The 11610-nt window shown below is 33.8% G+C and overlaps 1 protein-coding gene and 1 long non-coding RNA gene across 2 annotated transcripts; one reads left to right on the forward strand and one right to left on the reverse strand.

Moving 5' to 3' along the window:
• Positions 1 to 2030: 2030 nt before the first annotated feature.
• On the reverse strand, positions 2031 to 2771 carry LOC133832120 (uncharacterized). Its single transcript, XM_062262504.1, has one exon. The coding sequence runs from the start codon at positions 2769 to 2771 to the stop codon at positions 2031 to 2033; it is 741 nt and encodes a 246-aa protein (XP_062118488.1).
• Positions 2772 to 9584: 6813 nt separating this feature from the next.
• Positions 9585 to 9865, forward strand: LOC133828938 (uncharacterized). Its single transcript, XR_009891403.1, has 2 exons — positions 9585 to 9635; positions 9764 to 9865. It is a non-coding gene; the product is annotated as an uncharacterized LOC133828938 (long non-coding RNA).
• Positions 9866 to 11610: the final 1745 nt, after the last annotated feature.

Raw genomic sequence — 11610 nt, forward strand, 5'->3', positions numbered from 1 at the left:
CAAATGAAAGCTGGACCATCCTTGAGTTTGAGAGCTTAGGTGATGAGGTGTACATATGCAGCTGCTCGACCGCCACGACCGAGGGTTTGAAGAGGAACTAGGGTTAAACCCTATTTTGCCGCTTAGGTCGGCCTGTTGTAAATGTTTTCTTGTAATAGACCTTTGAAATATATTTTTGGGATCCCAATGTATATAATAAACGTTATAATGAAACGTTACATCTTAACCAAAATTTTTAATCCCTAAACTGCTAATCATACTTAGATACACGATTTTGTCCAAATGACTCGATTAGCGAGTTTAGCACTGTTTACAAGGCACACCGTAACGGTCACTGGTGTTTGGGGCGTTACAAATCTCGAGCCCTCGGGAAGCCCTAATTCCACAAAACGAGGTGGTGGAATCAAACCCCGAGCCCCCAGGCAAAAACCCTAAGAAATAACCCAAAAACCCCTTTCTGGGAAAAGGCTAGTGGTACAACGCCCTAAGGAGAGTTCTCTAGCGCTAGAAACAGAAACAAAAGGCTTTGGAACTTCTCGGCCTAGTGTTGTAGTGCTCAGTGACTAGCGGTACAGCGCTAGTCACAGCACAACCCAGCACAACTTTTTCTCCTTCGAACTTTCCCGAGCCAAACCTTCCCAAAACTCAACCAAACCTCAACCAAACTTAAAAATTGACCTCCCAACATCATCAACTCATCCCATAAGCCCCAACCACACAAAATTCAATCACATTCACCCCAAATTAAGGAGGTTACCATAGCTAAACCTAGAGCCCGAAAACTCAACAAGAAGAACAACTGAAACCACATAGTTTAAGTGACCAAGATCAGAGCTTCTTACCTTAAACAGAGAAGTTCAACCTTAGGCTATCCTCCACTCTTCCTTAGCTTTCACTCCTCAAAGCTTCAGCCTTAAATCCCTAGAATTCCCACCAATGCTCAGCTCAGAATCCTTGTTTACATAAAAACCCGAAAATGAAAAACAACCTTAGACCTTACCTCAAGTGGATGGACTACTCTTGCTAACTCCTCAAGCCAGACCAAGGACCCTAGCCTCAAGCTCCTGCCCAGACTCTCCCTGAATTTTAGCTCCAAATTCCTTGAAGAAATGAGGAAAAACCTAAACCGAGTGAGAGAAACTTCTATCTCCTTTTTCCTTCTTTCCTTTTCTTTTCTTTCCTTCAGACCTCTACTTCCTTCTACACATTCAACTAAGGTATTAAGCTCAATAATACTTACCCCTACTTAACTCAAATGACCAATTTCCCCTCCCATTTAAAACTAGGCCTTTAAACCTCCTAAGGGTATTTTTGTCATTTCACCCAATTCCTGCTAATTCCTCAAATGTCTCTAACATTTACCGCTTACTTCTCAACGCTTAGCTAATCATAAATTATATTCCTCAATATCAAAATAAACTCCAATATATTATCTAAATTCCCAGAAATACCCCCAGGCTCGCCCCGAGCCGGGTATAAATCCCCGTCGTGACTTTTTCGCTAAACTACTCACTAAGATCGCCTCGAGTCACAGATTACAAATATATCCACATAATAATGTGGTCTCAACGATTAATCACAAATATATACAGTTATGCCCTCAATGGGCCAAAATTACGATTATGCCCTTCTAACCTAATCAGGGCCTACATGCATACTAGTACACATAGTCATGCATCACAGATATTGAAATAATCATATAACATGCTTTTAATCACTTAATTCACATATAATCTAGTTATGCCCTCCTGGCACACTAATCAAGGCCCTTAAGCCTTATTAGTAAATTTGGGTCGTTACAGTGGAGCAATCCATTGAGCAGACTGGAATTGTTGGATTTCATCAACTTGTTGATTGTTTGTTTCAGAAACCAAGTTGAATGTGACACGATCATGACCTTTATAAATGTACTTGTAAATATATTTCATTGCTTCTATTGTAGAAAAAATCTCTACATTAATGTGAGAGTTAAATGTTGCAAGGAGATACGGGTTGTATGGAACAACCCAACGATTGTCTAGATTTTGTCCTCAGACCTTCACAATCATTCCATTGTTTGAGCGCCTATATATTGGGAAGCAATCGTTTCCAACAGTTGTCGCAGATGCATAATTCTTTGGATAATTACTTTTGCATCCACGATTTCTTTTCATGCAAACATTTGATGGATTCAATACTCCACATGGTCCATGCATCATGTGCTTCACAACAACGTTATGGAGGTGGATGTTTGCATTTTTATCAGGTATCTCTGCTGATATGATCTCATCAAAAGATTCTGGTGCATGAAGTTTCCACTCATTTTGTAAGATAATTAAAAAGTGGGCATGCGAAAGACCCATTTTTTGGTGCTCAATAACATAGACATATGCTGACACTTTTATGAATATTTGCCTTTTGAATAACTGGTCCTTTAATTCTTCCAATTTCGCATGAAAGACTCGAGCAACCAAATCAGGTCGATTTTGACTCTCCTCGTGTGGACTTAGTTCATTTGTAATTTCTGGCCAATTTGGATTGCATGTCATCGTTAAGAAAATGTCAAGCTTGTCGTAACGTTGAACTAAAGCCATTGCTTCCATATATCTTTTTCTCATGTCTCTTGGACCTCCAATAAAAGAAGATGGGAGTATAATTTGTTTCCCAACATTAGAAGGATTTGTTTCCCCAAGCGTAATTGTATCAACAATACCATGATACAACTCTGATCGAATATGTTGTTGCTTGCCTCTAAAATAATCTAGTCTTGAGGTCTCGATCTTCACATACATATAAACTACAAATTGCTGCTATAATCGACCAGAAAGCAGCAAAATTGATTTGACATTTTCTCTTATTTGCAACTTTTAGCAAAATATTCGCGACATGAAACTATTGGGCACTTTCTTTGTTGGTTTAATCCTACAAAAGTTGAATGTGAAAGAAATGTTACTAACGTGGATGTATATATACTAAATGTATTTTTCTAAATATTTAATATTATATTCTAACCTCGCTCTTCTATTGCAAGTAGTTCGTCTGCAGTGGCTGATTCTTGAGGATTTATTGATGGGTTTGTTTCGTTGTACTTTGATCTGCTTCCTCTAATCCTTTGAATCCCTTGATGCTAACTAGTATCACCGAAAGGAAATAATATCGGATGTTGCAGTGGATCATAACACCCAAAGTAATACTAAACTTTATGATTTCTACCAGAATGGTTATACACAAGAATGTTACGTCCTCTTGGTTGATCTCTGTCATCATTTTTTACCCATATCGCTGCAACTTGTGAGGATGTAGGGGCATTGAATACACGTTGATCAAGCCCAGCATCTGTTTTTATATGAATGATTTGTTTTTCAAAATCAGGGAGATCTCCAAGTGAATGAAAAAAAATAGAATAAGGATTGATGTGAAGAATATTGATGAGCTGGGTTACAATTGATGGCTCCATTCTGTCTGAATCAGAAATTCGATTTTGTAATTCATGCTCCATGTCGTAGAAATACAATTGGAGATAAGAAGGACGACTATTGGAAGGGAGCAAGTCGTTGATATAGTGATAGATTTATCCTTGGGATCTGAAAGTATATACTCCTCTATTTCTTCGACATAGTTCTTTATCAAAATTAACACCGAACGATGTAAACGCAAACTTATTGTTATAAGTTCGAATGTCTGTTAAGAAATGTTGAGATTCACTACTGTTGGATGTAAACAATGCATAAAGCTCATTTGGTACATTATTTGTGGCCAGAGAAATTTTTCCATCAGCACAACAAAACCCAGTTGTTTCATGGTAGAATCGTTTTGCTTTACAATATCGACAGCTAGGCACTAATGGAAGTGAATATGCTTCAGATGGCACTACTTTTAGCAATTGTCTAAATCCAGTAGAATGCGTATGCGATTGACCTATTTTGATGAGAATGACTAATTAGAAAACAAAATGAAATTGTCCGTATTGTTTTAATGAGTCATTTTGAAAAACTAACTAATTTTATATTAATTCCTTACCCCTACAAGGTATTGGTATGTTTGTTTCCTAGATTAGATGCTGTCGAACAACATATGAGTCCTATTCATAAATTTTTTTGAAATGTTAAGAAAAAACGAATAGAAGGATGGTTGAATTAGACTACTGAGAAAAATAATTTCAGGAGACCGATAAATACATTTATAGATGAATATGGCTCTGAATGAATTAGCCCGGTGCCATCAAGATTGGGATAGATTAAGACTTCACGAGACGATCCCTCTTCATTGATGTCAGTATGAGTATGAGAATTTCGTTGTCTCTTTGATACTCTTTGAAGATGACTAACATGTTCAATATTGTTCGTATATTGAACACCAATATTTGAATGTTGAGTCATCAATACTGTCGTACGATCATTATCAAATGTGTCCAAATCATCGTTGTTTAATGATTAAGTATCATTTATACGAGTTGAATTGGGTTTTAATGCTTTCTGTGTAACATATCTCTCTCTTTGTTTTCTACGAATTTCTTCCTTTTTTTCTTCAGGAAAATCTTTATATGAAATTATTCTTGTAGGTGGTTTGTCATCATCTTCAAAAAGGAAAAAAATTTCAAATATAATGTTCATATTATTTTTTTAGGTTTCTAATTTTTTTAAACTATTATTAATGAAATCTTACCATTTCCCATTATGTCTATGAATGTAGTATAAGTTTCAACTGCAAGATATATTTCTATAGTAAAAAAATAATAAATATATCATATCATAGTATAGATTAAATAATTAAATGATAAAATATGTTTTCAAATATACTAATTAACTAAATTTTCATATTCCAAGCAACTTCCAATTATTTATGTAATAATAAATAATTAATATTTTAATACTAACCTGGTAGCAGTTAAAGTGTTGAAGGTGAATAGAGATGAGTGTAATCCTGAAAGTAAAATTATAATAGTAATAATAAAGTTGAATTTTTAATGTAATAATTTTTTTTATATAAGAATATGTTAATCCACCAAACTTTGTTATATATATGGAAATTAATAACAATAATATTTATATATTATGAATATTATTACTAATATATATCCAATTTGTTATCCAAAATAACTTAATTATTAATATATTATGATGATAATAATATTAATCCACCAAACTATGCTATATATATATATGGAAATTAATAATAATATTTATATATTTTTTAAGATATATACAATTTATATAGTATGAATATTATATTTAATATATATCTAATTTGTTATCCAAAATAACATAATTATTAATATATATATATATATCCAATTTTCATAATTCAAGCAACTTCCAATTATTTATATAATAATAAATAATTAATATTTTAATACTAACGTGGTAGCACTCAAAGTGTTGAAGGTAAATAGAGATGAGTGTTATCCTGAAAGTAAAATTATAATAATAATAAAGTTAAAATTTTAATGTAATTATTCTTTTATATAAGAATATGTTAATCAACTGAACTATGTTATTTATATATATATATAGAAATTAATAACAATAATATTTATATATTTATTAAGATATACAATTTATATATTATGAATATTATTATTAATATATATTCAATTTATTATCCAAAATAACATAATTATTAATATTATATGATGATAATAATATATTCCAAATTTTGTATACCTAGCTTATTTAATTTTAATTAATTTAAATATATATAAATAAAAAATTTGTTTACCTAAGTTATAAATTTTGGGTATAAATTTTTAGTTATTAATCTTTTGTGTATAAATTTTGGGTAGATTTTAAAAAAAATTATACATTATAGGACCAAACTCAAACTAATTAACTGAAGCCCAATAATCAATCTCTACCTATCAAACCCTAGTATAAATATATATCTTTCTACAAAAACCCTAGTTTTCATTTCTAAACGTAAACCTATCCTAGTCGTCTCTGCCCGAGCCCTCCCCTCTCCTCTGTGTCGTGCTGTTCTCCTCTTTTTCTCTCTCGGCAAAGGAACCCACCACCACTCCACCCACCCACGGTCATCGGCTCTTTGTCAGCTCCATTTCCCCTCACCCAAAACTAATCAGTCCCTGTCGTCCTTCCCTCACCATCTCCGAATCACCCAGGTCCATTTCGGCCTCCCTCGTGCACAACCTCGAAGCCAGGTGACTCGAACCCAGACACGACCCCAACTTAGGCCTCACCACTGTCTGACCACCATAGCGCCACCTCACCTTGGCTTTTCCCACCCCAAACCCAGACAAGACCAAGTGTGATTTTTGCCTCGTCTGTTCTGAATGTGTACGGTTTCAAATATGTACTGCTTTAGTAACAATCGTATAGTTCTATGATGTTGTTTCATTTTGCAATATGTTTTATTTTAGTTTTTTAATTCACTAATTCTAATTGCATTTTTTTTATGTTATGCTCTTTGTGTTTTCAATGCGGTTTAAAGCTTTCTCTATACCTTGGATACGAAGTGGATTTGCTTTTTGGTTTCTTGTTTCGGGTTGGTGTTGGTGTTGGTGTTGGGAACCGATGTGAGTTGTTAAGGTGACCTGCCTCTGTAACGTCCTGGATAGCCAAGACCACTACACTGTGTGTTTGTAAAGGTGTAGAACTTGCTAATCAAGTCATTAAATTGGAACGTGTCACTAATCATAGGTGTGATAGGGTTAAAAATAAGTTTTGGCCTCAAAAGATACATTTTATAAAATTAAACAGTTTCACATATGGGATCCCAAAAAAAAAATAGTGCTTAAAAGTTGGTTTACAAAATCTCAAAAGTTAAAGACAACCATCAGCCATACTAAGGCAAAGTAAGCGATTTCAGTTCTCTCGTCCCTGCCTTCCCTCTCAACCGTGGGGGCTGAGCAGCCGGTCATGTACATTCAGCTCGTAGAGCTCTCCAAATCAAGGCTGATCGAGCTTGCCCTTGCCTTTACCTGCACCACGCAGCACCCGTGAGCCAAAGCCCAGCAAGAAAACACAATACACATCATATACAGTATTAGCAGACGAATAACCTTTTAAGCATGTTTAATCACTCAATATTCATATCAACTTTATAGCATGTGATCATAATCCCAGATACAAATAAACGCCATTAATAATCAGATTACTCAATAGTCACAATAATCATCTTTGATAGCCAAAATACACAATAATCAGGGCCGACGACTTAGGTCGCACCCTCTGTTTAACCCACTGACTCCGGCCCGCTTAAACCAAGCTTAGTGCATAATAAGCTGTCCTCGGCTACCAGTTGCCGAGCTGCGCCTTGTGTGCTAGTTTAACCTTGGCACGCTTAGGCTATTGGTTTACTATTTACATGGCATAATACAATTCTTTCAAACATACATATTAGGGAGCCCTTAGTCCCGTTTCAGATATACAACCAGGTGTAGTTTTCTTACCTTTAACTTCTTCGTTTATTAATTACAAGTGACGTCCCTTGAGCACGATCCTTTCCCGAGCCCTAGCTTTAGCACCTAATCACAACCAAGGTATTGGGTTCCATTAATATCCAAATATAGGTTTTCGAGTACAAAACTAACTTCCGGGAAATCAAATTCCACCAAGCACGGTGGTGAAATTGATCCCAAACACACTAGGCTCGATTCCCATGCTTAAAAACCCTAAACGTTCAAGTATGCATCTAAGGGCTGCGACCCTTGAAGCCTAGCCGCAGCCCTGCCCTAAAACAGAACCTAAGGCCTCCCTGGAAGAAGACATGCGCCACAGCCCTTGCTTTGGGTGTCGCGGCGCTCACCCCTGCCCGAGCCCTCCAGGCTCATCTTCATCCTAGGGCCGCAGCGCTCTAGAACAGAGCCGTGGTCCTTCCCTTCAAGCCCCAAAACTCCACCATTTCCAACCCTTTAACCTTACCCAAAATCATCCCAAAGCTCCCTATTTCAATAACAATCATTCCCACACTTTTAAGATGACTTTAGCAACATAATTCATCAGAAAAACCCAGCCTAACACATTAAAATCTCTTTTCAATTTCTGAAACTCAAGAACTTCAAACACTAAAACCAGCCAGTCAAAACTCAAATTTAAGCTTCTAAATCATGAATTATAGCTTACCTCCTCTTCAGCTGAACCCCTTCTCTAAGAAGAATCCAAGTAAATTCCCAGCTAATTCCCAAGCTTCCAGCTTAAATTCAACCTTAAACATCAAAATTGCAACTATCTCAACACCCAGCTAGAACTCATAATTTTCTAACCAAAAAGGAAAGGTGTCACTGCTTACCTTAGTACTGATTAAATTGCTTGGACAATCCTTGAGTTAAACTTCAAAATCCTCTCTTAAATTCACTAAATTCTAGCTGAAATTCCAGCTCAAATCCTCCAAATTTCTCTGTGTTTAGCTTGTGTTTTTTCCTTGAGAGAAAAGAGAAAGAATAGGCTAAGAAAGAAAAGTCGGTTTAATTTTGTTCTACTGTTTTCTATTTTTTTGTAAGTCTATCCTTTATCACTTGGGTCAAACCTGAGGCTCGGGGTGCTGGAAACGTCCCCGAGGGAAAAACGGTAAAATTTCCCAATATTCCCGCCTAAACTTCCTAACCTCAAATATATCTCCATATATTTATGTTCATAACCCGATAGTCTAAATAACTACCCAATACCTAAAATACCCCTGACTTATCCAAAGTCAACTGTTAAGGCCCGATGTGACTTTTCCCGCTATCCAGCCCTAGGATCGCCTCGAGTCGTTCTCTGCAAACCTACCCACATAATAATGTGGTTCTCACATATACCATATATATATATCACATTAACATAAATATAATCATACAAGCATTGTAAACATATAATTATGCATTTAAATCAATTAACTCACTCAAATCAAATTTAACTCAATTATGCCCTCCCGGCACACTAATCAAAGCCCTTAAGCCTTATTAGCAAATTTGGGGTCGTTACAACCTCTCTTCTCTTCTTTCCACTTTTTATTTGAGTATTTATTTGAGTATTGTCAATGGTAGCATAGGTGATATGGTGTGGTTTATGCCTGAACATTTGATGGAATTTTTCTCATGATGGTGGTTTTTTATTTGCTTTTGTAACTTAAGTTATAAGGCACAGCTTAAGGAGAGCTTGCACTGTAACTTAAGCTCAAAATAAATTACAAGATAATATAAATTATAGCTTAAGCTGAAGATATCATAATATATTAAGATATAAATGCAACTAATATATTATATTATATGACAATATAATATATTATCAATTTATGTTGATATATTACAGCTAGATTACAGTAATATATTAAGGAGATCATAATATATTTTCACGATCATAGTTGTATTATATGACAATATTATATTATATTATATTGGCATTTTATTACTGTAATATATTAAGATATCAACATTAACTGATAATCTAGCTCTACAATTTTGTTTTAATTTTGGTATCTGCTTTGATTTGATTGTTATTTATTATAATTATTATTTTCAGGTACTAAGAAGAGAACCAAGGTTAGGTTGAGTGGCTGTTGAAGATTATCATTGTCTTTATATGCCAGTAGCTTCATTTTCCCTCACCCAAAACCAGTCAGTCCCCATACTTCCCTCACCATCTCCGAATCACCCATTCTCTTATTTTAGGTATACAAGCTCTTTTACATGCTTGATTTGCTGGCCCATTCTCTTATTTTAGGTATGTATTTACTCTGCTTTGGATTTTTAATCCAAGATTATGCATGATATTTCACCTGTCTCAACTCTTTTATATTTTGTTTCCTTCTTTTTTTCGGCTCTTAACTGTGTTTTCTGGTTATGTTGCAGTTGGTGGTTGATGATATGTAATTTTTTGCTGAAAAATGATGATATGTAATTTACTCATGGAACAATGTGCAAAGATCTTAGATTAAACGTTTTGGGTAGAAATTCTTGCAAGGTAAAAAAAAACATTGGTAGGGAGTTTAACGTTTTCCTTTAATGTTATTTTCTTGTAAGTATGTTGAATATCAATGTCGTTTTATATTTTAGATGATTTTCTTAGAAATTTCTCATCTTTGAGTCATATTGTGGAGGAAGATAAGATGTTCATTTCTCTTGGTCGCTGGGATTTTTCTTCTCTGGGGCTATAGTTCAAAATACTCGTACAATCTCCTTGTAAATATACTACTGACTTGCGGTCTCAAAGTTTATTTTGTTTCATTGATTTTTGTCTTATTATCATCTCAAGTTCTGCATTTTATTCAAACATGCAAAGTTTATTCATCATTTTCACTTATTTGGTAATGTAAAACTTATTTGGTAAAGTTTATTCATCGTTGTTGTGACCATTACAAAAAAGAAAGAGAGTAAGTTTTTACTGCTTTTGTCTTTCACTAATAATTTTTATGAAGCAGAAATGGAGGTTGTTTAGTTTTCTTCAAATTTTGGCTGACTAAATATAAAAAAATTTATGATTTTTATGCAGATTTTGGATTGAAAAAAATGAATCAATGTGTTGTTGCAGAGAGAATCACTTGTGATTCTTGGTGGTAGAGAAGAGTCTACAACTCGTCAACTGATAATGGTTCAGGTCTAGGCATATATTTTTCTTATTGAAAAATAAGAAATAAGATTACTACAACTTGGTGATTTATGATGTTTAAAGTTTATAAGTTTGTCTATTGCTAAATAATATACAGAATGATGTGGTCTTAGTTTATAAAAATCGTTTATAAATTGATTGTAATATATCAATTTATAAAAGATTTATTTTCCCAAGTTGTTTGTCTTGGTAGCATATGCATTGTAGCATCGGTAGGGAGTCTTTTTGGGGTTGATTTAGTGTTTTATTTGAACTTGATTGTGCTAAAGGTTTCCATAGGCGAAAAAAAAAGTGGCTCTGAGTATGATTGAAGTAACTAGCAATTTGTTTTCTTTAAATTTTGATATTTTTTTCCTTTAACATAAGCATTAAGACACTTTGGAACTTCTTTTTGTGCAAGTTATGTTGAAGATGAAGAGTAGGCTCGTTGTTGGGACCATAAAAAAAAAAGTAAGTTTTTACTGCTTTTGTCTTTCACTAATAATTTTTATGAAGCAGAAATGAAGGTTATTTAGTTTACTTTAAATTTAGGCTGCCTAAATATCAATTTTTTAATGATTTTTATGTGTGGCTGTTACTATATTTATATGTTAAATTATTTTTTTGTATGTTAATATATTTTTTGTGTATAAAGGTTATATTAAATATTAATGTGCTACTTTTCATAAGGAAGTATAAGTTTTAAATATTTTTTGTTTTCTTTTTTGATGGTTAGTAATTCTATGATGTATTTTTATAAAATATTTCAGACGTAATTATTTGAGAAAAAATGGTTAGTCAATGATGTTGATTTTTATTTGACTATATTGTTATGTTTGTTTTGTTTTGTTGAGTGTAATTAATAAATAGTTTTGTAATTCAGTGCGAATTAACAAGTAGTTGGAATGTTCTATATGCATTTTTGTTTATATTTTTTTTATCTAGTATATTATGTTGTAAAAAATGAGTTTTTCTGAAACAATACTTTTATGTTTATGTTTAAGTATTGTGCGACAATGAGTAATAGGAATTGAGTTTTTGAGATGGTTGATTTATGTTTTTATGTGGTATATATTTCTTTGAAATGTGTTTGTACTTTTGTTTTCTAGGG

This window comes from Humulus lupulus, chromosome 4 (genome assembly GCF_963169125.1).
Source record: "Humulus lupulus chromosome 4, drHumLupu1.1, whole genome shotgun sequence".
NCBI classification, from domain to species: Eukaryota; Viridiplantae; Streptophyta; class Magnoliopsida; order Rosales; family Cannabaceae; genus Humulus; species Humulus lupulus.

Bases quoted from the DNA above. Each gene is read 5' to 3' on its own strand.
- LOC133832120 (XM_062262504.1), bottom strand. From the start codon at position 2,771: ATGTATGTGAAGATCGAGACCTCAAGACTAGATTATTTTAGAGGCAAG.